Source organism: Ceratotherium simum, chromosome 2 (genome assembly GCF_057802395.1).
Source record: "Ceratotherium simum simum isolate JZ-2026a chromosome 2, ASM5780239v1, whole genome shotgun sequence".
Lineage (NCBI taxonomy): Eukaryota > Metazoa > Chordata > Mammalia > Perissodactyla > Rhinocerotidae > Ceratotherium > Ceratotherium simum.
The window spans coordinates 34,797,135-34,821,026 of NC_141901.1; the positions used below are offsets into that span (position 1 = coordinate 34,797,135).

At 52.0% G+C, this 23,892-nt stretch overlaps 3 protein-coding genes across 11 annotated transcripts; all 3 read left to right on the forward strand.

Moving 5' to 3' along the window:
• The first annotated feature begins 20 nt into the window (after positions 1–20).
• On the forward strand, positions 21–14,591 carry ARHGAP30 (Rho GTPase activating protein 30). 3 transcript variants are annotated; one of them, XM_004443660.3, is made up of 12 exons: positions 21–424; positions 4,997–5,099; positions 6,706–6,850; positions 7,748–7,830; positions 8,001–8,108; positions 8,711–8,838; positions 9,335–9,506; positions 9,586–9,689; positions 9,768–9,845; positions 10,434–10,823; positions 11,809–12,074; positions 12,165–14,591. In XM_004443660.3, exons 1-12 carry the CDS (start codon positions 328–330, stop codon positions 13,800–13,802), a joined length of 3,312 nt encoding a protein of 1,103 aa, XP_004443717.1. In that variant the 5' UTR covers positions 21–327; the 3' UTR covers positions 13,803–14,591. The 3 variants fall into 3 exon arrangements, with proteins under 3 accessions (XP_004443717.1, XP_014635147.1, XP_014635148.1); XM_014779661.2 differs by having other exon boundaries at positions 11,809–11,903; XM_014779662.2 differs by lacking the exon at positions 21–424 and having other exon boundaries at positions 5,021–5,099; positions 6,710–6,850.
• Positions 14,592–15,577: 986 nt separating this feature from the next.
• On the forward strand, positions 15,578–21,195 carry USF1 (upstream transcription factor 1). 7 transcript variants are annotated; one of them, XM_087440620.1, is made up of 11 exons: positions 15,578–15,688; positions 17,411–17,518; positions 17,895–17,944; positions 18,108–18,223; positions 18,564–18,665; positions 18,898–19,093; positions 19,343–19,430; positions 19,567–19,625; positions 19,772–19,866; positions 20,114–20,242; positions 20,435–21,195. In XM_087440620.1, exons 5-11 carry the CDS (start codon positions 18,567–18,569, stop codon positions 20,522–20,524), a joined length of 756 nt encoding a protein of 251 aa, XP_087296746.1. In that variant the 5' UTR covers positions 15,578–15,688; positions 17,411–17,518; positions 17,895–17,944; positions 18,108–18,223; positions 18,564–18,566; the 3' UTR covers positions 20,525–21,195. The 7 variants fall into 7 exon arrangements, with proteins under 7 accessions (XP_087296746.1, XP_087296751.1, XP_004443715.1 ...); XM_087440625.1 differs by having other exon boundaries at positions 18,108–18,192; XM_004443658.3 differs by having other exon boundaries at positions 17,411–17,503.
• A 79-nt stretch (positions 21,196–21,274) lies between these two features.
• Positions 21,275–22,901, forward strand: TSTD1 (thiosulfate sulfurtransferase like domain containing 1). The gene is made up of 4 exons (XM_004443703.3): positions 21,275–21,565; positions 21,798–21,920; positions 22,442–22,604; positions 22,705–22,901. Exons 1-4 carry the CDS (start codon positions 21,490–21,492, stop codon positions 22,754–22,756), a joined length of 414 nt encoding a protein of 137 aa, XP_004443760.1. The 5' UTR covers positions 21,275–21,489; the 3' UTR covers positions 22,757–22,901.
• The last annotated feature ends 991 nt before the right edge of the window (positions 22,902–23,892 follow it).

Consider the following 23,892-nt stretch of genomic DNA (forward strand, 5'->3'; position numbering starts at 1 on the left):
ACAGGAAGCGGGTTTGAGGAGCTGCACAGCTTCCTGCCCCCCCAGGGCTGAGCGGGGCGACAAGGGCGAGTGCCAGGCCGGCCACGAGACACAGCTTCTTGCCAGGGTCCTGGCAGCTTCCTCTTCCACAGCCACTTCCGTGTGGCCGGGGCCCCAGAGGCAGGAGCTGCTGCCCGTTGCCCAGGCCACCCTCCACCCCCAGTTCGGAGCCCTGCCCCCCTGGGGCCGGGCCAAGCCCAGAGGCTGGCTTGGGATCCCATGGGGGACTGGTAGGGCAAAGGTCTTGGGGGACAGAGGTGGCTGGGCCAGAGCCCTGGGGCTCCGGCCATGAAGTCTCGGCAGAAAGGAAAGAAGAAGGGCAGCTCGAAGGAGCGGGTGTTTGGGTGTGACCTGCAGGAGCACCTGCAACACTCAGGCCAGGAGGGTAAGGAGGCCCCTTAGAGCTGCTGTTGGGGGTGGGGAGTGCGGAGCTTTTCCAGCCTGAGGGGCAGAAGCAGCTTCTGGGTGCTCCTGGAAAAGGGGCAGTGGCTTGGGATCACCACCCAGGAGGCCGATGAACAGGTAAGGCAGGACATGTGGCTCGGCGAAGAAGGCAGGGTAGCGGATGGGGAGGCTGAGGGGATGAGAATGGGAGCACCAAGGGAGCACTAAGGGGAGAGGATGGAGAGACTGGAGACCTGGAGAGGTAGAAGAAACAGAGGTGAGGGGTGACTACTGCGGACAGGAGAGGGAGGCTGAGGGGATAGGGTCAGGAGATGAGCAGCAGGAGGGGCAAGGGACAGTCCTTGGGCCTGAAAGAAAGGAGACAGGAGAAGGGCCCGGAGAGTCTGAGGATGGCACTTGGGAGGCGGGGGTTTCCTGGTTGGAGGAGAGGCAGGGACAAGGTTGCGGGGCTCTGGCCCCTCTGCAGACTTGCTGGGCCACAAGTGAGGATGTGGGTGGGGATAGCCCCCTCCTTCAGTCTCTGTGATTCTCTTGTTCTCCCTGTGCAAAGGAGAAACGGATTCAAAGTGGAGGGCCAAGGGAAAAGCTGCTGAAACGGGGAATACCAGAAGAGTAAGAGAGAGGGCTTGAGTCCTGGTTTGAAGATGAGGGTGGAGGGTGCATAGGAGAGTAGGTGTGGAGGCTGTCTGTGGGGCTTGCCCAGCTCCTTCCTGAGTTACTTTGGACGGGGCTTGGAAACCAGCAGGCCAGTGACAACATTGGGCTCATCCTTGCATGGAGTAGCCACTCAACAAATTTCTTGATTTGATTTGAAATTGAATGCAGGTATCCCAGCTGCCCAGCCCAGCTTGGTTTTGGCACTTCAAGCTCCTCCCAGAGAAGGGCACGATTCTTACCCCCCACCCCCACCCCACCCCAATCTGTCATTTCCTCTTTGTCCTCTGCTCTGGGCTGTGGTGCCTGCAGCGGAGGGAGGGTGATGGTGGTTCCCAGCTCATTTCCTGCTCTTAGCCCCGCCCCCAGGTCCCCAGACACCTCCTTCCCCTTTTCTCCTCCCCTAGAGGCCCCCATCCCCACTGGCCTCTGTTAAGGGAAAGCTAGGGCCCCAAGAAAGAGTGTTAAACATCTGAAGTGTCTTCTCTGTGCCTTTCTCTTCTCACTGGGCAGAACCCAGCTGCCAGTTCAGGGCTGACTCCTTTACAAGGAATTCCTCTTGAGAATGATGACTCTTGGCCAAGGCCCACATGATTTATTTGAAGCTAATGTTCTTCCCCCAGTTCTCTGCAAACCTTCAGTTCAGCCTCCTCATCCTGGTGCTGCCCTTCCCTGGGGCCCCCCTGCCAACCCCATGTTGAAACACTGAACCCACATCCAGCCCAGACCCCATTCCTGTAACCTTTCCTGGCCCCTGTCTGCATTCCCAGCTGGTGAGGGGCATGTTCTCTGGAAGGGATAGACATCTGGTTGCTGGGTCTTGATCCTAGTGCATCCCAGAGCAGGAGAGAAGCATCTCCTGCCCCTCATCAGAACCTCACAGGAGCCCCAGGGTGGTGTAATCTTGGGCACCAGTGCAGCAGTGGCAGCCATCTCCCCGTCCCCCAGCTCCTCCTGGCACAGACAGGTGGAGAGTGGAAGGACAAAGAGAGGCTGGTTACGGCTTCTCTCTTTAACCCAAGACCCAGCAAAAATGAAAGCCCACGCCAGTGGAGATCTGTGTGCCTGGTTAGTTTGTCCTCCCTGATTATCTTGGTTTCCCCTATCCTGACACCCTTGTTCCATCTCACTGCCCTCTCCCAGATCTTTGCCCCAGGTGGGTCTGCTCCTTCCCCAAGCCCTGTATGTATTGAGTCCTTCTTTTTCCTAATCATTATCTCTTTGTTATCTTGTTCAGGCTTCTGATTCTCCAGGTCCCCAAGCCTTGGGTCCTCCTCCCTGACCCACCCCCATTTCCTTGATGTCTCCATCCCTTTGACTCCATCACCTCAATCCTGTCTCTAACTTTTACCTCTGACCCCATCTCTCTGATCTCTATCTCCTTGACTCCCCTATCTCTCTGACCCTGTTATCTCTTCCCTCATCTCCTTGACTCATTTCCTCTATCGCTCTGACTCCTTAGGCTCTCAAATCCCTTCTTTAAGGGCCTTTTCTGGAGGTTCAAAATCAACAGAGAAGGACAGGATAGAGAAGATCTGGCTTGGTTGCAGTTCATGTGAAAAGGACCTGGGGTTTAGGTGACAGTGGACTATTTATGAGTCAACTGAGAAATGCGGTGGCCAAAAGAGTTGGTGTAGCATTAGGCACCCAAGAGTAGAGCAGCAAGGAGGACCTGCCCCATCTCTGCATTCAGTGCTGGGAACCTGAGGTCGGGAGACCCTGGCAAATGGGCACAGGTCCTGAAGGGATGGATGGCAACCTGTAGGGCCAGGTCTAAGGTGAGGCAAGAGAGGTGACTGGGGTGCAAAATTTAAGGAAGCTGTCATTCTCAAGGCTGGGCAAGTGCCCTAGGTGCCTCTTTCTTAAGGAGGCGTTCACTGTCAAGATCGTGCATGTGCACAGTTGCCACTTGTGCAACCCTAAGAGTGAGTGCTATCTTAAATTATGCACCCTTGGTGCTGCCTTTGTCTCCCCCAAGTCCTCGCTCTGGGGTGCAGGAGGGCAAAGGATGTGGACACCAGGTCATATGAGGAGGGTTTAAAATGGATTTATTGATTATTTCCTTCATTCCATATTTCCATCTTACTTAATTCCATGGGCTTGGGATGGATGACTTCCAAAACACAAAACTTTACAAAAAGATAGAATAAATGACTGAAGGAATTGGGTTGAAGGGAAAGCAAGAGGAAGGGTAAGATCAGTACCCAGAAATGCATATCAAGTAGTTTTCTATGGTTCCTAGATGTGGGATCTGAGCTTCTAGTGGTTAAAGTAAAGAAGTAAACACAATTAGGCAGAAGACTTATAAAGCCCATAAGAAAACAAAAAGATGGCTTAGAAGTAACAAAGCTTTTCTGACACTGACACATGAGATGGATTTCTCTGGTGAGTCTCAGTTAATAGGACTCAATGTTTTGTCTTAGGCAATATTGTTTATGAAATCTCCAAGGGATGTCACCAATCCTCATAATTGATTGATTAATTCATTGAGTCATTTAATAAACATTTATTGGGCACCTGCTCTATTTCAACACTGTGCTAGATGCTGGAGAGGATGTTACTATTTGTCAGAAGGTATAGATACAAAAGAAACTAATCGTAACAAAATGTAACAAGTACTATAACACGGATATAAACGAAGGACTGTAGGAACCATAAGAAGAGATGAGCAAAGAGTTCAGAATTGGAGGTGAAGTTTGAGGTGCGTTTTGAAGAATGCATAGGAGTTCACCAGGCAGAGAAAGAGGGGAGGGCATTTCAGGCAAGGGAATAACAGGAGTGATGGTACCAAGGCTTGTTCATGGAGTAGCAAAGGACTAGATCATAGGACTCTTTGGGGAGTTGGTTGGAGCTGAGGCTGGAATGGCAGCTGGACCAGATTTGTGAAGGGTCTTATATACTATGCTTAGGAGATTATATTTTATTCTGTATTGGTAAGGTAAGCAATGAAGTTTGGGTGGATGAGGGTGTATATGCAGCAAAGGACTTGAAGCAGGGAAGTGCTTAGATACAACTATGTGGCCTTGTGGAGGTGGGATTCCACACACGGTTTTTGAGAGTGTCCCATGTCTGAGACACCATGTCAGATAATATGAGGAATATCAAGACGGGTCACACTTTGATCTTGTCCTTAAGGAGCTTACAGGTTAGTCACAGGGGATGGGGTCTGGAGTTGGGAGACATAATACAGCTTTTTGCACTCTTGGATTTGAAGACTGACTCTAGCTGGGTGATACTGGGCACCCGTTACTTCTTTGATCCTCAGTTTTCTTGCCTGTAAAATGGGGACTAGAATACCTAATGCACAGTCTTGACACATAGGTGCTTCTCTCCTGAACTGACCTATTTGAAAGTCTGTCACAATTTTGTGTACCTTCCCATGACAGATCTAATATCCATGCACTTGCTTACCAGAGGGGGTGCTTCACAATAATCCCCAGCAGCCCTGTTCCAAGTTGGTTGGGACAACTGATGTTCCTTTATTTTATGTGAAGTATTATATAAATGCACTTTCAAGACCAGCCCTTTACCCTGAGTCCCCTTCCAACCAGATTGCTGCCCCTTTAAAAATTCTGGAGTAGCAACTAGTAATTACAGAGAGACAAATTTTGGTTCAACAAAGGCAGAACTTTCTAACAGGAATGCGCATTGTGGAGAGGCAGTGAGCTCCTCCTCCTTCAGGGGTTTATGCCGAGGCTCCAGACCCAATGGGCAGAGATATTGTAGAGGGGTGGCAGGCTGGAGCTGATGCCCCATAAGGATCTTTCTGTCAAGTTTTTATTCTGTGAGCTTTGTCCCCAAACCTCCTTCCCTGATGCTTCCATTTCCCTGACCCCCTGTGGTCTCTGACCTCCCGGACCTTCTGATTTCTCTTTCTCTGCCCCATCTGTGTCCCCAGTGCCCCAGGTGCTAAGGAGCTGTGCAGAGTTTGTGGAGGAGTATGGAGTGGTGGATGGGATCTATCGCCTCTCAGGGGTCTCCTCCAACATCCAGAAGCTTCGGTGAGTCAGGCAGTGCGGGGAAGGCTCTGTGGCCAGAAGGTCAGGGAGCCAGAGTGGTGAGGGGACATGGGGAGAAGGAAACATAGATGCTAGGTACTAAGGGAGGAGCTCTAGAGTCTCCTCAAGAAAGACTGAGACCATGAACCTCACTCCCCTAGGCTAGTGCACGCACACACACAGACCCCTCCACTCCCACATACACCACTCTCACATACACCCACTTAGCATTTTAAAAAATTTAGATATGAATCACATACCATACAATTCACCATTTAAAAATGTACAATTCAGTGGTTTTTACTGTATTCACAGGTTGTGCAACCATCACTACTATCTAATTCTCTATGTCTCTTCTGAACATTTCGCATACATGGAATCATATCGTTGTAATGTTTTGTGTCTGGCTTTTTTCACTTAGCATGTTTTCATGGTTCCTGCATGTTGTTGTATGCACCACTTGTTGAATGTACCAGTACTTCATTTCTTTTTATGTCTGAATAATATTCCATTATATGGCTATACCACACTTTGTTTATCCATTCATCAGTTGATGGCTATTTGGGTTGTTTCCACCTTTTGGCTGTTATAAATAATGTTGCTGTAAACATTCGTGTACAAGTATTTGTGTGCACATATGGTTTCAATTCTCTTGAGTATGTGCTTAGGAGTGGAATTGCTGGATCATATGGTAACTCTCTGTTGAATTTTTAAGGAACTGCCAAACTGTTTTCCATAGCAGTTGCATCATTTTACATTCCCATCAGCAATGTATGAGCATTTCAATTTCTTCATATCCCTGCCAACACTTGTAACTGTGTGTCTTTTTATTATAGCCATCTTAATGGGTGTGAAGTGATATCTCATCTATATTTGCATTTCCCTAATAGCTAATAATATTGAATATCTTTTCATGTGCTTATTGGTCACTTGTATATTTTCTTTGGAGAAATGCTATTCAAATTCTTTGCCCATTTTTTAATTAGGTTGTCTTTTTTGTGTTATAAGAGTTCTACATATATTCTGGATATTAGGCCCTTATTAGATCTACGACTTGCAAATATTTTCTCCCATTCTGTGGGTTGTCTTCATTTTCTTGATAGTATCCTTTGACAGAGAAAAGTTTGTAATTTTATGTTCAATTTGTCTATCTTTTCTTTGTTTGCTTGTGCTTTTGAAGTCTTAACTAAGAAACTGTTGCCTAATCCAAGGTCATGAAGATTTACACTTATGTTTCCTTCTAAGAGCTACACTCATCCATCTTCACATGTACGCAGAAACACACATTTAGTCTCCTCTCCCGTACTTCTACTGACTCCTACACACCCCTACGTTGCTTCTCACACATGCAGCCAGCTCTCTGACATGCATCCCTGTTCATGCACAGATCCACTTACCTGTCCACCTACCCTTCCTCACATCCACTCTACATGTCAACATATACAACGCCTTATACTTGCTGCCTCATGTTTATACTCGCCCCAATGTTCTCCTTCCAAGTCCCACGCATGTTGACCCTTGACCCTGCCTGGAATCCATCTCTACAGCTCCCACCTCTCCCCCATTTCCCCTGACTCCCACCACTCCTGACCACTCTGCACCTCCCCAGGCAGGAGTTTGAGGCAGAGCGGAAGCCAGACCTGCGGCGAGATGTTTACCTCCAGGACATTCACTGTGTCTCCTCCCTGTGCAAGGCCTATTTCAGAGAACTGCCAGACCCCCTGCTCACTTACCGGCTCTACGACAAGTTTGCTGTGAGTTGAGAGGCAGGGGGGTGGAAAAGAAGGCTGAGGGGGTGGCTGCTCTGGTTTTGACATCCCAGGTGTGTCCAATGCCAGACAGAGTCCTAGTGATCCTGAATGACAGAGACCACATGGAAATGAAAAGACCTCTCCCCCACAAACCTCCTAGCCCCACAACCTCTGCCCTCCCCTGTCCCTCTTCTCTTCATTCTCCCTCCTTTCCCCAAGGTCTGCAGATCGCACACAGCACAGGGGTGAGACGGGGAGACTAGAGGCCAGGTGGTCAGAGCTGGAAGGCCCTTAGGAAATCACCTAGACCAGAGCTTCCCTACATTTAAGAAAAGGAAAATCCTTTTTAGAAGTCAAAACTTTTTCAAGCATGCCCCTCCATGAGCTGAAGATCTTTTGAGTAAGAAAACAAATGACAAAAATGCTATCCTGAATTGAGTAACACTTTTTAAATAAGCCGCATTTTATTGCGCACAGCAGCATGTAGAGATCCTGAGCAGCAGCTACATGCCATTCAGCCCACACAGGCTGGTATGGGCGGGCATAGGCCTTCCTGGACACGTTGGGATAACTCCACAGCCCCTGGGGCACCCACAGGGTAGGACCACTTGATGTATTCCAGCACCAGGTTGTTACCGATGAGGATGCTAAGGCAGAGAGTGGCAGTGAGTTGCTCAAGGTCACAAAGCTATTCAGTGGTATAGCCAAGATTCAGCTGCAGGTCTTGTGGGCCCCATATTCTGAGCTCTCTCTGTCAGGGCACTTTGGAAGACCTGTGGTGAGGGATGTGTGGGGTACAGCACACATTGTTCCTGAGAGTTTGGCTCAGAGCTCTGGGGAGTGGGCAAGCGCACTGCTGGGTCACTGACTCCTGCTTCTTGAACCCTTCCCCCTAATCAGGAGGCCGTGGCAGTGCAATTGGAGCCTGAGCGCTTGGTCAAGATCCTAGAAGTGCTTCGAGAACTCCCTGTCCCAAACTACAGGTGTGTGGGGCTCCTCCCCACCCAGAGTCCTGATTCCCCACACAGCCCAGGCTCTCTCTCCACCTGGGGCCTTGACTTGTCCCTTCTCTTCCAGCTCCCGGGTCCCAGCCCTACTCCTGCCCTGGGTGTTCCCTGTGTGACCCCTGCCCCATGACACCCCCTTTCTGCAGGACCCTGGAGTTCCTCATGCGGCACTTGGTGCACATGGCCTCATTCAGTGCCGAGACCAACATGCACGCCCGCAACCTGGCCATCGTGTGGGCCCCAAACCTGCTGAGGTGGGCACGTGCGTGAGCAGTGTGTGGGGATCCTGACAGAGACTAGCCCCAGGAGGCTACTCCAGGATGGGGTGTGGCTGTGTGGGTGCACTGGAGAGAGGCATGGGGTCTCATGGAGCCCAGTGAGAAAGAGGAAGGTTCACGATTACATTGAGTGAGATGGGCTCACCCACCTGAGCCCCTTCTCTGAGCTTGAGTAAAGGCCCTAAGGGCAGGGTTTTTGAGTTTTCTTACATTGTATATGAGCTCAGGGACTGGAACAGGACAGGTCCTTGTCAAATGTTTGTTGAGCAAATGTCTTGCAGTCTATGGGAGAACTGGCCTGCATATCACTTCCTGTGGTGCAAGGTGGACTATGAGAAGTCCTGATATTCATTATAAACAAGGCACCCTGGTGTGCAAAGGAAGTAGAGCTTAATCCTGAGGAGGGCCTGGAGGCTTCCTGGAGGAAATGGCATTTGAGACTTGAATCATGCATATGGTTTAAGAGGGGGAGGTGGGGTCAAGGGCATGCAGGGGAAACGGTATAAGGTACTTTTAGGGAGAAGTCAGATGGGGAAGTGTGGTGGGTCCAAGGGGAGAACAACTCCACGTCTCCACAGGTCTAAGGACATAGAGGCCTCAGGCTTCAATGGGACAGCAGCCTTCATGGAGGTGCGTGTGCAATCCATCGTCGTCGAGTTCATCCTCACGCATGTGAACCAGCTCTTTGGGGGCGCTGCCCTCTCTGGTCAGTGTCCTTCTTGCCCACCACATCACCACTCTTTGTCTGGGGAGTCATGTCAGAGTTATAGAGGGCCTGAAAGATCATCTAGCTCAGTCTCCCCGTTTTGCAGATGAGAAAACAGAGTCTTATAGAGAGATGTTGCTTATGGTCACATGGAGAAGACCCTGGAGAGATAATGGTGCAGTCAGGACTTAAGCAGTCCTCTTCTGCTCTCAGTCCAGGGTGTAACTTGACCTATTAATCATTGTCCTGGCTCTCAAGGCTAGTGACTGATCATTCCACCCCCAGCCCACCAGGCCAATGTCCTGGGATCTCCTTGCCCTCTTTGCTCCTGAGGACTCCCTCTTGAGGAGCTAGACATGGAGGGTGTGTCTCCAGAGGTCTCTGAGTATATCCCTAACAGGGTAGTTGGTGAGTGGGAGGGTACAATGAGGAGCTGGGTACCTGAGGGCCCTCTCTCATCTCTGTTCCTGGCTGGCCAATACTTCTTTTTTCCTAGGTGGTGAGGTGGAGAGTGCATGGCGATCACTTCCGGGGGCCCGGGCATCAGGCAGCCCTGAGGACCTTATGCCCAGGTCCCTGCCCTACCACCTGCCTAGCGTCCTGCAGGCTGGCGATGGCCCCCCACAGATGCGGCCCTACCACACTATCATTGAGATTGCAGAGCACAAGTAAGGCCTCCTTCCTGGACGCTCCTCCCCTGCACTGACCACCAGGCCTCAACCCCAGTGATTTCTCTATTCCCTCCAGGAGGAAGGGGTCTTTGAAGGTCAGGAAGTGGAGATCTATCTTCAATCTGGGTCGCTCTGGCCATGAGACCAAGCGTAAACTTCTGCGGGGTGCTGAGGACAGGGGTAAGTCTGGGGAGATGTACGGGGAGCTCTGCTGAGGGTGTGCCAGGCCCTGGCTCTATAAGCATCCCTGTCTTGCAGAGGACAAATCCGATAAGGGGACTCTGCGGCCAGCCAAGAGCATGGACTCACTGAGTGCTGTGGCTGGGGCTAGTGATGGTGAGTATAGGTGTGCACTCCTGTGTATGTGTGTGTGTGTGGGTGTGTGTGTGCCTGTGAGCATCTGTGTGGGAGCATGTCTGTGGATGTGTCTGCACGGGAGTAACAGTATTATGGAGGACACCACTGTGTGCGCATTCCTGTGTGTGTGTGTGTGTGTGTGTTTGTATGTGTGGCCAAGTGTGCTCACTAATTTCAAAAGTATGTAATGAGTCCCTATTATACACTAGCCACAGTGCTGGATGCTAGGTTTACAGTGGTGAGCTTATTTAATCTATGGATGTGTTCATATGAGTGTACATAGAGGGACAGGGTGGTGCATGTGTGTGTGTGTTGGGGGCAGTAGTGATGGCCAGTGACTATATCTGCAGGGAGGGAAGGGGGTTTCTAGGACTGTGTAGGTGCGATGATCTTTAACCTGCTGGCTGTGAAGGGTCTGCAGTAGCGGTCAAGGAAAGCTGGGCCTGGTGCCTCCCAGGCTGTCCTTCCTCTCATGCTCGAGAAAGCAGGGGTCATTCTCCAGAGCCTTCCTGAGGTGTCCAGGCCCCTTGCCGCTGAGGCTATTGCCTACCTTTCTCTCCTCCACAGAGCCAGAGGGGCTGGTGGGACCCAGCAGCCCTCGGCCAAGCCCGCTGCTGCCGGAGAGCTTGGAGACTTACTCTGTGGAGGCAGCAGAAGGTGAACAGGAGCCTGAGGCAGAGGCACTGGGTTGCACGAGCTCTGAGCCAGGCACACCACGAGCTGGGCGGTCAGCGATCCGTGCTGGGGGCAGCAGCCGTGCAGAGCGCTGTGCTGGTGTCCACATATCAGATCCCTACAATGTCAACCTTCCACTACACATCACCTCTATCCTCAGTGTGCCCCCAAACATCATCTCTAACGTCTCCTTGGCCAGACTCACTCGTGGCCTTGAGTGCCCCGCCCTACAGCCCCGGACAAGCCCTGCCTCTGGCCCTGGCCGTGGCCCCGGCCCCCCAGGTGAGGACCCAAGGAATACCCAGGATTAGGAGAGGGGACTAGAACTCTAGGCTGAAGCTCTGATGCTGGGGATCTGCCCTGGGAAGGGCAGAGGCCTCAGCCCTGGGGCTGAGTTTTACTTTCAACTGCCTCCCTGGATTTGCGGTTGGGGGAATCCAGTAATATTATCAGATTGTGTGAAATTCACGGGGAGAGGATCTCTGGCAGCCTTCAGATCACTGATATACCCAAGAATGGGGGTCTGTGTCAGACACATATAGCAGGGATTACTATGTACAAGGTGGGAATATATAATAGATGATGGTAATAACAATAATAACATTAATACTAATAGCTAACAATTATCAAGGGCTTACTATGAGCCAAGTGCTGTGTTAAGGACTTCGCAGGCATTAGCTTATTTCATTTTCTCATAATCTCATGACACAGGTATGGTGGTTATCCTTATGTTACAGCAGTGGAACCTGAGACCTAGGTTAAGCAATTTGCTATTAATTTAGGTAGGAGGTGGTGGAGGTGGGATCTGATCTTTGCTCTGACTCCGGTTCCTGAAGTGTCACTGATGAGAAGTACCAAGGCAGCACAGGGTAGTGGGTAAGGATGTGGGCTACAGAGTTAAGTAGACTTGAGTTGAAATTTTGGCTGTGCCACTTACTGTTTTGGTGATCTTAGACAAATCTCTCTGAGTCTCAGCTTTCTCAAATGTAACATGGGGATAAAACCCCTATATTATAGGGTTGTTTTGTGGGGGAAATAAGATAATGCATTGTAAAATATATAGCAAGGTGCTTGGCACCTGGTGGGAGCTCAGTAAAGGCAGCTATGAGCCAATAGTTAGGGACATTGGTCTGAAAGGATCAGCCACATGGAGCATCTATGCTGGGAGTACCAGGGCCATATTGTAGCAATGCTAGGAAGACCCACATTGGAAAGGGTCAGGGCTGGTCTTGACCTTTGTATTCCTGGGACACCTCTCTCTCAACAGATGAGAAGTCGGAGGCAAGTCCAGTCCCAGGTCCCCTGGCTGACTCAGGCCCAGCGGACGTGGCCCCTGCCCTGGAGGACTGCCTGTCCCAGGAGGTGCAGGATTCCTTCTCCTTCCTAGAGGACTCAAGCAGCTCAGAGCCGGAGTGGGTGGGGGCGGAGGATGGGGAGGTAGCCAAGGCAGGAGCAGCAGGAGCAGCCTTCTCCCCTGGGGAGGACGACCCTGGGATGGGCTACCTGGAGGAGCTCCTGGGAGTTGGGCCTCAGGTAAGGAGGAGCTGTGCTGGGTTTGGGGGTGGTAAGAATCCAGAGGGTGGACAGGGCCACCTGGTCCTGAGCCATAATGTGTGTCTACAGGTGGAGGAGTTCTCCGTGGAGCCGCCCCTGGATGACCTGTCTCTGGATGAGGCGCAGTTTGTCCTGGCTCCCAGCTGCTGTTCCCTGGACTCTGTTGACCCGGGGCCCGAAGCAGAGGAAGAAAGTGGGGAGGAAGTCTTCCTGAGTGCCTATGATGACCTAAGTCCCCTTCTGGGGCCCAAATCCCCAACCTGGGAGGGTCCAGGCAGTCTAGAAGAAGAGGTAGCAGCATGTGAAAGACAGGAGGCTCTAGGAAAGGCTGAGGGAGAGCAAGCATGCTGGGAAGTTGGAGAGGATACAGAAGCTGAGCCTGGAAGCAGATGGGATATCAGGGAGGAGGCTGAGGGGAGTCCAGAGAGTGAGGTGGAGGATGGAGAGGCTGGTGAGAAAGAAAGGGAGGCTAGGGGAAGCCAAGAGATGATGGCCCACTTGAGAGAAGAGAGTGGAGAAGAGAAAGAGGCCAAGAGAGAGGAGTCCAAGGGTCAGTGGGAGGATGAGAGTATGGAAGAAGCTAAGAGTGTAGAGGAAGTAGGAGGAAGGCAGGGTAAAGACAAGGAGAAGGAAAGAAAGACTGAGAGAGAGGAAGAGGCTAAGGAAGGAGAGGAAGCCCAGGTAGAAGCTGGAAGGGACCCAGAGCACAGGGCCCGCGAAAACCAAGTTGCTGAGGAGAGCTGGGAAGTCGTACACAAACAAGAAGCTGACGGAGGCAGAGAGGATGAGGTCAAGGGACAGAGTGGGGATGGGGACCAAGAGGCAAGAGAAGACCAAGGAGATGGTGAAGATAGCAAGAGCCCGGACGCAGCAGCTGAAGGAGGAGTAGGGGAGGTGAGCAAGGAACGAGAGAGTGGGGATGGAGAGGCTGAGGGAGACCAGAGGGCTGGAGGTGACCATTTAGAAGAGGCCTCCCTCCCTGAAGGGTCACATGTAGAGTCCCTGGAGGTTGATAGTGCCAAAGAGGGCAATGCCCAGTCCTCTGAGACAGAACAGGCAGTCCCACAGCCACCCCGGCCAGAAGAGATGGAGCCTGAGGGGCAGCCCAGTCCAGAGGGCTGCAATCTGTGCCCCTGTCCCTTTGGCTCAGCTGGAGGTGTGGGCATGCGCCTGGCTTCCACCTTGGTTCAGGTCCAACAGGTCCGCTCTGTGCCTGTGGTGCCCCCCAAACCACAGTTCGCCAAGATGCCCAGTGCAATGTGTAGCAAGATCCATGTGGCACCAGCAAACCCATGCCCGAGGCCTGGCCGGCTTGATGGGACTCCTCGGGAAAGGGCTTGGGGGTCCCGAGCCTCCCGATCCTCTTGGAGGAATGGGGGCAGTCTTTCCTTTGATGCTGCTGTGGCCCTGGCCCGGGACCGCCAGAGGACTGAGGCTCAGGGAATTCGGCGAACCCAGACCTGTACTGGGAGTGAGGACTACAGCCTCAACCCCAGAACCTCCCCCTGTAGCATGATCCCTGCTCATTCTCTTCGGCCCTTTAGCTGCCTGGAACTCCAATCTGAAGGCACAGAAGGGTCTGGACCCCGGAGTCGGCTTAGTCTTCCCCCCAGAGAACCACAGCCCCCTGACCCCCTTACGCCCCCCCAGCGCCGATCCTATGCATTTGAAACACAGGCTAACCCTGGGAAAGGTGAGAGACTGTGATTAGGACCAGAGTACTGGGCAAAGGGGACAGTAAGTTGTCTTGAATCTCTGGGGTCCCTGACTAGCTGTCTCTTCTGCAGCCCGAGCAGCTATAGTGCCCAACTCTATAGGCTTTGGCCCTCCAGCTTCTCTTTTTGACTGTGGGAGGCACTGCCTTGGTTGGTTTACCTGAGCTTATCTCAGACACAAAGCACTTATCCTTTAGGAGATTCCCAAGCAAGTCACCAAGATCCTGTTCCCAGAGAGTGAGGTCATTGGCCAAAGGGAACAAAGAGCAGGCAGAAAACTTAGAGGTTTCTCAAAGTGAAGAAAGAAGGGGGAACTCCAGCGAAGTTCCTGCCCTCCTCTGAGGCTGTGAACTTCTCTTCATGCAAGCCCAGGGTGGAGGTGGGGAGGACAGGGCCAGGTCAGAGACTATTACACCCAAACAGTTCTAGAGCTTCCCATCCTTGTTCTGCTCTTGGGCTCTTGGATACCTCCTGACCCTCTTAGCTCCACACTAGGAGGAACATGTCCAGAAAGCTCTTTGAAGCCCTCGGTGTTTGTTGGAGGGACTGACCCCCTTTCCAGCTCCTCCACCCTCTGCCTCTGGTCACATTAAGGATGAGAGGTCCTGTACAGATCTCTCTGGCCTCTCCTTTTTCCTTTGGAATAACTTCCTCCTATTTCAGGGAAGGGAAATGGAGTCACTAAGGCTCTGGGACTGCTTCTCCAGATAGGCTGGGGCTACAGGTCCCATTCTAGTAAGGGGTGATGTCTCAGAATAAAAGTTGTACTTTTACATGTAAATAGTGTGAAGTCTCATTATTCTTATTAAAGTCTCCGGTGATAGGTATCACATTTTCATAAGTTTGGCCAATCGTTGTCTTCTACTTTTGTTGTTTGTCTGCTCTTCCTCAGTTGTTGTCATGGAGACCTGTGGCTAGAAACTAGAGCTGGGTTCATGGTGGTGAGGAAATGGGGAAGAGAAACTTATATTTACATAATGCTCATTATGTGCCAGTAAAGGCTAGGTAGTCTACGTGCATAGAATCTATGCCCTTGATTTTATTCAGTCCACCTAACAATTCTGTAAGGTTGGTACTGGTACCTCCACTTTACAGATGAGGAAACTAAAGCTAATTAAGTCAAAGGTTTGCCAAAGATCTCAGAGGTAAGAAGTGGCAGAGAAAGGTCTGAGACCCGAGTTTGTCTCGCTCCAGAGTCTGAACTCTTCCCATTACACCACACTACTCCAAATCCATTAAGGGTAGGTCCTGACTGAGAAGAATGGGAATAAGGATCCCTCTCACAGAAACTGAGCGTCACAAAAACTGGAGGCCTTGGAGGTCTCTGGGAGAGTGATTGCTGACGCTAATACAAAGGAACACACCCAGATCTATGTATGCCTAGATATGTCCCAATTTCCAATAGGAGACACTTCAAAAAGGTGTCCTGATCCAAGACGGCCTCCCAAATAGCCCTTGTTAAAGATGGCGCCTCCGTCCGACGTCCCTCCCTTGCTCTAAGCTGGCCTCATTCCTTTTTCCTTGAACTAAAATGGCCGTGTCCAGCAGAAAGACAGCACAACTTAGTCGACTTTCTCCCGTTCTTGCAGAAACAGACCAGGCCTTCAGCGTCATTCCCCCACGGTCCCGGCAAATTGCTTCTTCCCGACCCCAGAGACGCCCCCAACTCCGCACCTACAGCCCCTATCAAGATGGAGCGAACGGAAGTGGTGCGGCTCAGAGGCTCAGTGGGCTGGGCGGGTCAACAGAGACACTTCCGCCCCTCACCAACATGGCCGCGGACTGGAAGTGCGCATGAGCAGCTGTTCATGGAGATACCCAGGTCCGGAGAGGGAGAATACGGTCGGGGAAAATTGGCGGCTGGGGCGGCCGTGGCCGGTGAGTGCAGGACCGGACGGAGTCTGGAGACTGGATGCGCCGGCAGGGCGGGGCAACCTTGATTTTGTTTCAGTTTTTCAGGTTAGGGCACTCCTGGGGAGGAAGCCTTTGTTTTGAGGGACGGGGCCGTGCCCGGTTCTTTACCTCCTACCCCTCTTTGTGGGCCGAACTCACTCCCCGCCCCCGAGCGCGCACGTCCCCGCCCTCCTGCGCTGCCAGCCGCGGGCCGGGGACCCCGGGGCCGCCGAGCCCGGGGCTGGCTTTCCTGCCTCCTCTGGGGAGCAGCGCGGGCGCGGGGTGAGCGCAGCGGGGCTGGCCGGGTCACGGCGTGGGCTCCCGGGATCGCGCCTGGCCGCCGGTCAGCGGCTAAGCGCCTGCTGGTTGGTGGGCCTGCAGGGAGACGGCGCATTCTCAGGCAAGATCTAGGCGCCTGACTTCTTTCGAGACTTGAGTATTTTTCCCTTTGTGTCCACCCTTAGCAAGGACTCTGGCTGGGCCTTCCCTCGCCTGAGGGTGCACGCCACAACATCCTATCCCGGTTTCCGTGTCGCATATCCCTAATGCTCAGAAAATGCTTCCGGATGTCCAACTAAGATTTGAATAAGTAGCCTAACCCCGTTGCTGGGTGTCCTCACCCAGAAGCTGCTCCTAGCTGACAGCTGTGGGCAATAGAGAAGCCTCCTGTGCCCTGCCCTCTTTCATTGCCTCCTCCTGCAGGCAGCGCGTCAGGTCTGGAGGGGCACTTCCTCCGCAGGTTTGAGGATGGAGAGGTAGGTGGTCCCGAAACGCTAGTGCTACTTCCCCTTAGGGACTGGGATCTTCTTGCAACGCTACTTCCTCCGGACAGTTTCACTTTCAGTCCCCCCCCCCCTTTTTTTTTCGGTTAACACTTTCTTTGGATACGGGCTTTCCAAGGCTCATCTGCTGAAGATTTTCCTTGAATAAGAAAGGTTTGGGGGACTTTATGGGTAGAGAATTTAAAAAAAATCTCACCTCTTTCGTGTCGGGATTACCTTATTGCTTTGTACTATGTAGCTGTTTCTTTCCGGAGGCATATCTGCTCGGCCCTTGGTTTTTCCTGTCCTCTGGTTGGGTGTCAGGGTCCTAAGGCAGGCACCTTGTAGATGGATTCCTCCCCCATTGTCTCTTCTTCGAAACCCTGAGCCTGGAGTTTTTTCCCTTCTTGCTGAGGCTCAGTTGATTTGGAGTTGTCATGGCAACATTTTAGCAACTGTGTTGTTCTACAGGAAGGCTCGGTGAATAAAATAGAAGGCTTGAAGATGATACACTTGGGCTTTAGGGTCTTTAACAAATGACATAAATCTGGACACCCCAAAACTAGAGCCCTGTCAGTAGAATGGGGAATGAGGCCCAAGGTCTCATAGACAGTGGTGGTCTAAACATGGCCCTTCCTAATCCCCATGATATGGCAGATCATAAAAGCTTTAATAATAATTCATGCCGAAATACGTTGTTTCTCAGTTTTCCAGTATAATTATCCCCTCTCCACCAGGAGTTGGGTGATAACGGAGGGGTGAAGAACACTGTTTGTAGAGTTGCTTTTTCAATCACTGTAGCCCTCAGCATCATAATGGAGGAAGCTGACTGTCCCCTGCAGATGATTGGGTTATGTTCCTGGCTGTGTCTGCATGGAGCCAAGGTTCTAGAAACGGGGGCTGTTCAGTTTCCTAGACTCACTGCAGACTCCCTGATTTCTACCAGGACTTAGCACTCAGGTCTGAGAGGCAGGAGATACGAAGACTTCCAAAGAAGGACCAGTTCCTCGGATGTGCCCCCTCACAGAGAGATGAAGGGGTGAGTGAAGAAGAGGTAGGGTCTGGGATGGGAGATGGGAGGCCTGGGAGAGTACAAAATGCCTAAGAGCACTGGCTCTGAAGTCAGGCAGACCTAGATTCAGGCCCTAGCTCCATCACTTACTAGCTGGGTGATTTGGTTTCCCATCTATAAAATGCAAGTAGCACTACCTACCTCCTAGTGCTGTTCTTAGTATTCAGTAAGATAGTGCCTGTTAAGTGCTTAGCTAGTGCCCATGTATACAGTAAACACTCAGGAAATACTACCTGTTTTTCTAACCTAACCTACATCTATTGGGAATGCCAATGAGTTTGAGAGCCATATGTTACTGGGCCAGTGAGCTTTTCTTTTACTTCTCCCCTTATTCTTCCTTTTGTCCCTTCACAAACAGGCAGCAGAAAACAGCTGAAACGGAAGAGGGGACAGTGCAGATTCAGGAAGGTGAGTGGTAGAAACAGACCTGAGACCAAGAGCCCATTGTGGCCTCTCCCCCTCCCCCATCGGCCCATCTCCTGTGCACCCTTCTCCTTTTGAATGGCATGCAAGTGGAACAGAGGGAGAAAGGCAGTAACTCACAGACTTTTCTTTTGCTCTTTTAATTCAGGTGCGGTGGCAACTGGGGAGGACCCCACCAGTGTGGCTATCGCCAGCATCCAGTCAGCTGCCACTTTCCCTGACCCCAACGTCAAGTACGTCTTCCGAACTGAGAATGGGGGCCAGGTAAGGGAGGGGGCCAGGTGGCTGCAGGTGTTACCTGGGGTTGGGATTGAGGGAGGTAATCAAACCTGTCGTGGGGAGACCTGGCTTGGAGGATGAGGTGAAAATGTGGACTGTTGGTGGGGTGACTTAGAGTAAGAGGTTTGGAGTAGAGAGTGGGGTGGGGTAGGGGCTATGCTGAAACCTCTGTATGGATAAAGAAGGGGAAATGGCTGAATCTATGTCTCTGAAGGACTCTTGTTTTGGGACCCTACTCAAGAAGCTTTATGAGGGGCCCTGAGATCCCCAGTACTTACTCTCTTATTCTCTCTTCCTCTCCTTCCCCTTTCCTCCCTGCTTCTAGGTGATGTACAGGGTGATCCAGGTGTCTGAGGGGCAGCTGGATGGCCAGACTGAGGGGACTGGCGCCATCAGTGGCTACCCTGCCACTCAATCTATGACCCAGGTACAGGGGTATGGGCTGGGGAGGGGACTAGAGCTCTGAGTAGTAAGATGAAGAAGGGAATCAATAGGATGGGGGTGAGGCTAGAGATGGTGAGGAATCTAGGCTGCCTTGTTCCAAGGCACTAGGTTCTCCGTTTCTGGATATTTCTCCCCCAAGGGATAGAAGCTGCAGAGTAGTTCAGTGGGAAGTATCTGACTGTCACTAGACTCTGTTTTCTTGCTCCCCTTCCCAGGCGGTGATCCAGGGTGCGTTCACCAGTGATGATGCAGTTGACACAGAGGGGACAGCTGCTGAGACGCACTATACTTACTTCCCCAGCACTGCAGTGGGAGATGGGGCAGGGGGTACTACATCGGGGAGTACAGCAGCTGTTGTTACTACCCAGGGCTCAGAGGCACTACTGGGGCAGGCGACCCCTCCCGGCACTGGTGAGATATTGTGTGAGGATGCTGGCTGGAGGGGCTAGGACAGGCTGTGGGACACGTCTGGTGGGCAGTGGGCCTTTACTCATGACCCTTTAATGATCAGTAAGACCTGAGCAGGCAGTGAGTCTGGGGCTGCCCTTCTAACAGGAGGAAGTACGTCCTTTTTAGAGTAGGGTCCCAGGCCCCTGGCCTCAGAGCTTGGGGAGGTTCCTAGGCCCATGTCCTGACAGAACCTGCCCTGCATCTTCACAGGTCAGTTCTTTGTGATGATGTCACCACAAGAAGTGTTGCAAGGAGGAAGCCAGCGCTCCATTGCCCCCAGGACCCACCCTTATTCCCCGTGAGTAACCCTTGTTTCTTCTCAGTTACCATGAGTGGTCTTGATCCCTGCCAAATCTTGTGTAATTCCTTATCCCAAACTCCAATCTTATTTTCTGTCCTTCCTTCACTCTGGCCACCCTGGGCTCTGTTGTTAGGAAGTCAGAAGCTCCCCGGACGACTCGGGATGAGAAACGCAGGGCTCAGCATAATGAAGGTAGGTACGATCTGGATGTGAAGCTAGCAACTGTCTGGTGGGACTGGGGACAGCAGTGATGTCTGAGGCAGGGGAGGTTAGGTCATTTTACATGGGCCTATGGTGAGTTCTCACTGAGTCACCTTGTCCTCCACTTTGCCCTACAGTGGAGCGCCGCCGCCGAGACAAGATTAACAACTGGATTGTGCAGCTGTCTAAGATCATCCCAGACTGCTCCATGGAGAGCACCAAGTCTGGCCAGGTCATGGAAAGACCCTGGTAGTGGGCAGGATGCCTGAATTCTGTCTCCTGGTATTGCTTCCAGAAATGGTAGAGAGGGGACGCACATGGCAGTAGTCTTTTCTTCTCTCTCTGAGGTTCTTGTATCCCTGGGAGATGCTATACTACCATCCTTGGGGGAAAATGAGGTCCAAAATGTGAATGTGCTTTTGGAAAGCAAGCCAGGTATCTTATATCCTAGTTCTCATTTTGTTGGCTTGTTCTTGCAGAGTAAAGGTGGAATTCTATCCAAAGCCTGTGATTATATCCAGGAACTTCGACAGAGTAACCACCGTTTGTCTGAAGAACTGCAGGGGCTTGACCAACTGCAGCTGGACAATGATGTGCTTCGACAGCAGGTCAGACCCCTATCCTTGGTATAGCCCTCCTCCACCCCCATGGCCACTGACCCAGTTTGGGATTCCCTGCTTTGTTTTCCATAGAGAAGGCTTCATCTTTTTCCTCTCACCAGTGGATGTCAGAATAAGTTCAGGAACTTGTCTGTGCCCGCTTTTCTACCCATCCCCCTTACTGCCTCCTTCCCATGTTAGGTGGAAGATCTTAAAAACAAGAATCTGATGCTGCGAGCTCAGTTGCGGCACCACGGAGTAGAAGTCGTCATCAAGAACGACAGCAACTAACGATGGGGGCTTGGGCCTACCAGCCCCTTTCTGAGAACTGCAGATAGCCCAGGAGCAACAGGCTAACCCCATGCCCCTTTCCTTCACTGTCCACTTCTGGCATGGGACTGGGGGGAGCTCAGAAGGCGTGTCTTTGAACCGAGGCCCTGTGATAGAGCAGCCTGCAGTGGTGTGACACACACACGTGGACGTGCGCTGACAGCCTTGCCCAGCCCCACCATGCAGCCCTTGGGTCCTTGTGCTCCTTTTGCACAATGCATGTGCTGTCTCCGTGCTGGATACTGGACGCACTAAACTGGGGGGCTTGCCCTGTGCTTGCTTAGGGTGCCAGCAGAGGGTCTGCTGACAAGGCTTGCCCCAGGACTCTGGCGCTTCCACTGGTTCTTCCTTTCCCTGGAGCTCAGATGTGCACCTGAGGACTCTGGGGAACAGACTTTAGCAAGAAGTGGGGGAAAGGATCCTTAGCAGTGGCTGCTGCCCCAGGAAGAGGAGGTTGGCCAGCAAGCAGCTAAGGCCTATGCAGAAATCTTGAGCCAGGGAGAACAACAGGCAGGGGCCCACTTGGGGCCTTCCCCCTTGTGGGGACGGTTTATTTTCTTTTCTTTCTTTCTTTCTTTCTTTCTTTCTTTCTTTCTTTTTTTTTTTTTTAAGATAAAATGTTCAGAGCCACAGTTGTCTCCTGTTTTTCCTCCTTTTATGGGCTCCACGGCGGAAGGGAGGGGGCACGTTGCACTTTGACCATAAGGGTTGGGCCAAGATTAGGGTGGGGTGCTGCTCCTATACTCCTTACTCTGCGTTCTAGTACCTGGGCCAGACCAGTGTGTCGTTGCCCGCCCACACCGGGCAACCGCAAAGATTTCTCTGGAGGGCCAGTGTTACTGCACCCTCACAGGTGCTGAAGGGGCAGTGCGGGAGGCGGTCCCTTCGCTTCCGGTTCCGGTCTCGGCTTCTGGAGGGCGGGAGAGATGCTGCAGGCTCGGAGGGGGCGGGCCGGGACCGCGTTCCTGCAACTCGCAATCGTGGCGCGCACCATGGCTGGAGGTACCTGCGGGGGAGACCTGGGACCTCGCCCTGTCCTACATGTGGCCCTCGGGGGCGCGTAGAGCCCCCCCTCCCCGGGTGGGGGTGTATGCGGAGGGTGGCACCGAGGGGCGTGGCTGAGAGGTCCTCACGCACTCCCCCACCGGGTTGGGATGCTTCCAGGTGAAGGGAGCCGTGGCAGCCGGGCGTTGTAGTCCCGCTCCCCTCAAGACTCTCGTGCCCCCTTCCTCAGTGCCCACAGTCTCGCTCCCTGAACTCCGTTCGCTCCTAGCCTCGGGCCGGGCCCGACTCATCGATGTGAGATCTCGGGAAGAATCGGCAGCTGGGACCATCCCTGGGGCGCTCAACATCCCGGGTATGGGATTGAGAGGGGATGCCCAGGTGGTGGAGTAGAGACAGTCCGGGGACGTCTTAGCTAATGGGACTTCATGCAGGATGGCATGGGAAAGGCTCTGGTTATGGGTGTCCTGCATTCCCTTAAGCCCCCACCCCGCTAAGCTTCCCTAGAGAATGGCTGATTGGAGGCAGATCCTGGCAGTGGAACTGGCCCTTCCAGTTTGACGGGATAACAGGCCATGAGGAAGGGGCCGACCACCTTCTCTATGGTTGACCTCCCCTACCAAGGCTGGATGCCTGAGTCCGCCCTCTCCTCCTCACAACTCAGGAAGTGGCTCCTATTCAAAGGTAGTTTGGCTGACTTCCTGGGTGGGTAGGCTGTATCTTGTCCTTGAAGTTGGGGGCTGGTGGCCACCATGTGTTGTTTTGGGGCCCCCTGGAGATTTGTTCGACCACCAGGACCCAGTCCTTCCAGGCCTAACCTCACCTGAGATTGCCCAACTGCCGGCTTTCCATTCTATCCTCGACTCCTCCTCCTAGTGTCTGAGTTGGAAAGTGCCCTGCAGATGGAGCCAGCTGCTTTCCAGGCTTTGTACTCCACCGAGAAGCCAAAACTGGAAGATGAGAATCTCATTTTCTTCTGTCACTTGGGCAAGCGGGGCTTGCAGGCCACACAGTTGGCACAGGGCCTTGGATACACGGGGTACGAAGGGTGTATGGGGAAGGTGTGAATTGCTAGCTGGGCAGTGACTAGGGACTGCCTCCTGGGCCTGTCCTTCCCTCACCCATCTTTGTCTCCACAGGGCTCGCAACTACGCAGGGGCCTATAGAGAATGGTTACAGCAAGAAGGTTAGGTAGAAGATGGCCTACTGATTGCCTCCTTCCCACCCGCACTTGCACCTTGACTAAGGGTGATGAAGGGGCTGACTTTTTGGGTTGGGCAACTCCTTATAGTGCTGTGCACACAAAAGCATCAAATAAAGAGCATTTAATCAAGTATTAGAAGCACTAAATTTGTCAGGTGGACTGAAAACTGTTCTGATCTTAATCTAGACCTCAGTTCAGCCCTGGGTCCTTCTCTTTCCAGCATTCATCTACTCTCCCAGCCCCCCACACACCAAAATAAATAAATAAATAAATAAATTTAAAAATCCAGCGGGGGCCGGCCCTGTGGCTTAGCAGTTAAGTGCACGTGCTCCGCTACTGTCGGCCCGGGGTTCGGATCCCGGGCGCGCACCGACGCACCGCTTCTCCGGCCATGCTGAAGCCGCGTCCCACATACAGCAACTAGAAGGATGTGCAACTATGACATACAACTATCTACTGGGGCTTTGGGGGGGAGAAAAAAAAAAGGAGGAGGATTGGCAATAGATGTTAGCTCAGGGCCGGTCTTCCTCAGCAAAAAGAGGAGGATTAGCATGGATGTTAGTTCAGGGTTGATCTTCCTCTCACACACACAAAAAATTTTAATGGCAGAGTTTTGCCTTCTTAAGTTTGACTTGTAAAATTTTTCTTCCTTTATTTGTGGAAGAGAAAGCTGGGTTAGAGATGGACCCAATTTTCTGATTTCTGAAGAAATTCCTTCAGTTATATAATGTTATAAACCAATGTTACTGCAATAAAAAAAAAAAAAAGAAATTCCTTAAGACATTTACTGTATTCCTTGCCTTTCTCGCACCTCCTTTTCCTCTTCCCTTCTGACCTCTGGACTGTACCAGCCCTCCTTCGTCATTTACCTCACAGTCTACACTGCACAATCTATAAAATCTTCCATTCATCTAGGCTCTTTACCTTCTCTCACAGAGCTATCCCACTCTCTCCCTGGGCTAATCACAAAACATTACTGTCTTAGCTTAGCTGGACATTGGGTCTGGAGGTAAAGTTGAGAATATATGAAAGAGTCTAGCCCGAGGTCTGGCAAATAGTAGGTGTCACTCTCCCCAAATACCCAAATCTCTGGTTCTCAGACTGGTTGGGAAATTTTTCCTGG

Excerpts from the sequence above, each read along its gene's own strand:
- USF1 (XM_004443658.3), top strand. Across the intron at positions 18,666-18,897 it reads CCACTCAATCTATGACCCAG|GCGGTGATCCAGGGTGCGTT; the intron begins GTACAGGGGTAT and ends TCCCCTTCCCAG. Across the intron at positions 19,867-20,113 it reads AGAGCACCAAGTCTGGCCAG|AGTAAAGGTGGAATTCTATC; the intron begins GTCATGGAAAGA and ends TTGTTCTTGCAG.
- ARHGAP30 (XM_004443660.3), top strand. The coding sequence starts at position 328 with ATGAAGTCTCGGCAGAAAGGAAAGAAGAAGGGCAGCTCGAAGGAGCGG. Across the intron at positions 6,851-7,747 it reads GGCTCTACGACAAGTTTGCT|GAGGCCGTGGCAGTGCAATT; the intron begins GTGAGTTGAGAG and ends CCCCCTAATCAG. Across the intron at positions 12,075-12,164 it reads TCCTGGGAGTTGGGCCTCAG|GTGGAGGAGTTCTCCGTGGA; the intron begins GTAAGGAGGAGC and ends GTGTGTCTACAG.
- TSTD1 (XM_004443703.3), top strand. The coding sequence starts at position 21,490 with ATGCTGCAGGCTCGGAGGGGGCGGGCCGGGACCGCGTTCCTGCAACTC. Across the intron at positions 21,921-22,441 it reads TGGGGCGCTCAACATCCCGG|TGTCTGAGTTGGAAAGTGCC; the intron begins GTATGGGATTGA and ends TCCTCCTCCTAG. Across the intron at positions 22,605-22,704 it reads CAGGGCCTTGGATACACGGG|GGCTCGCAACTACGCAGGGG; the intron begins GTACGAAGGGTG and ends TTGTCTCCACAG.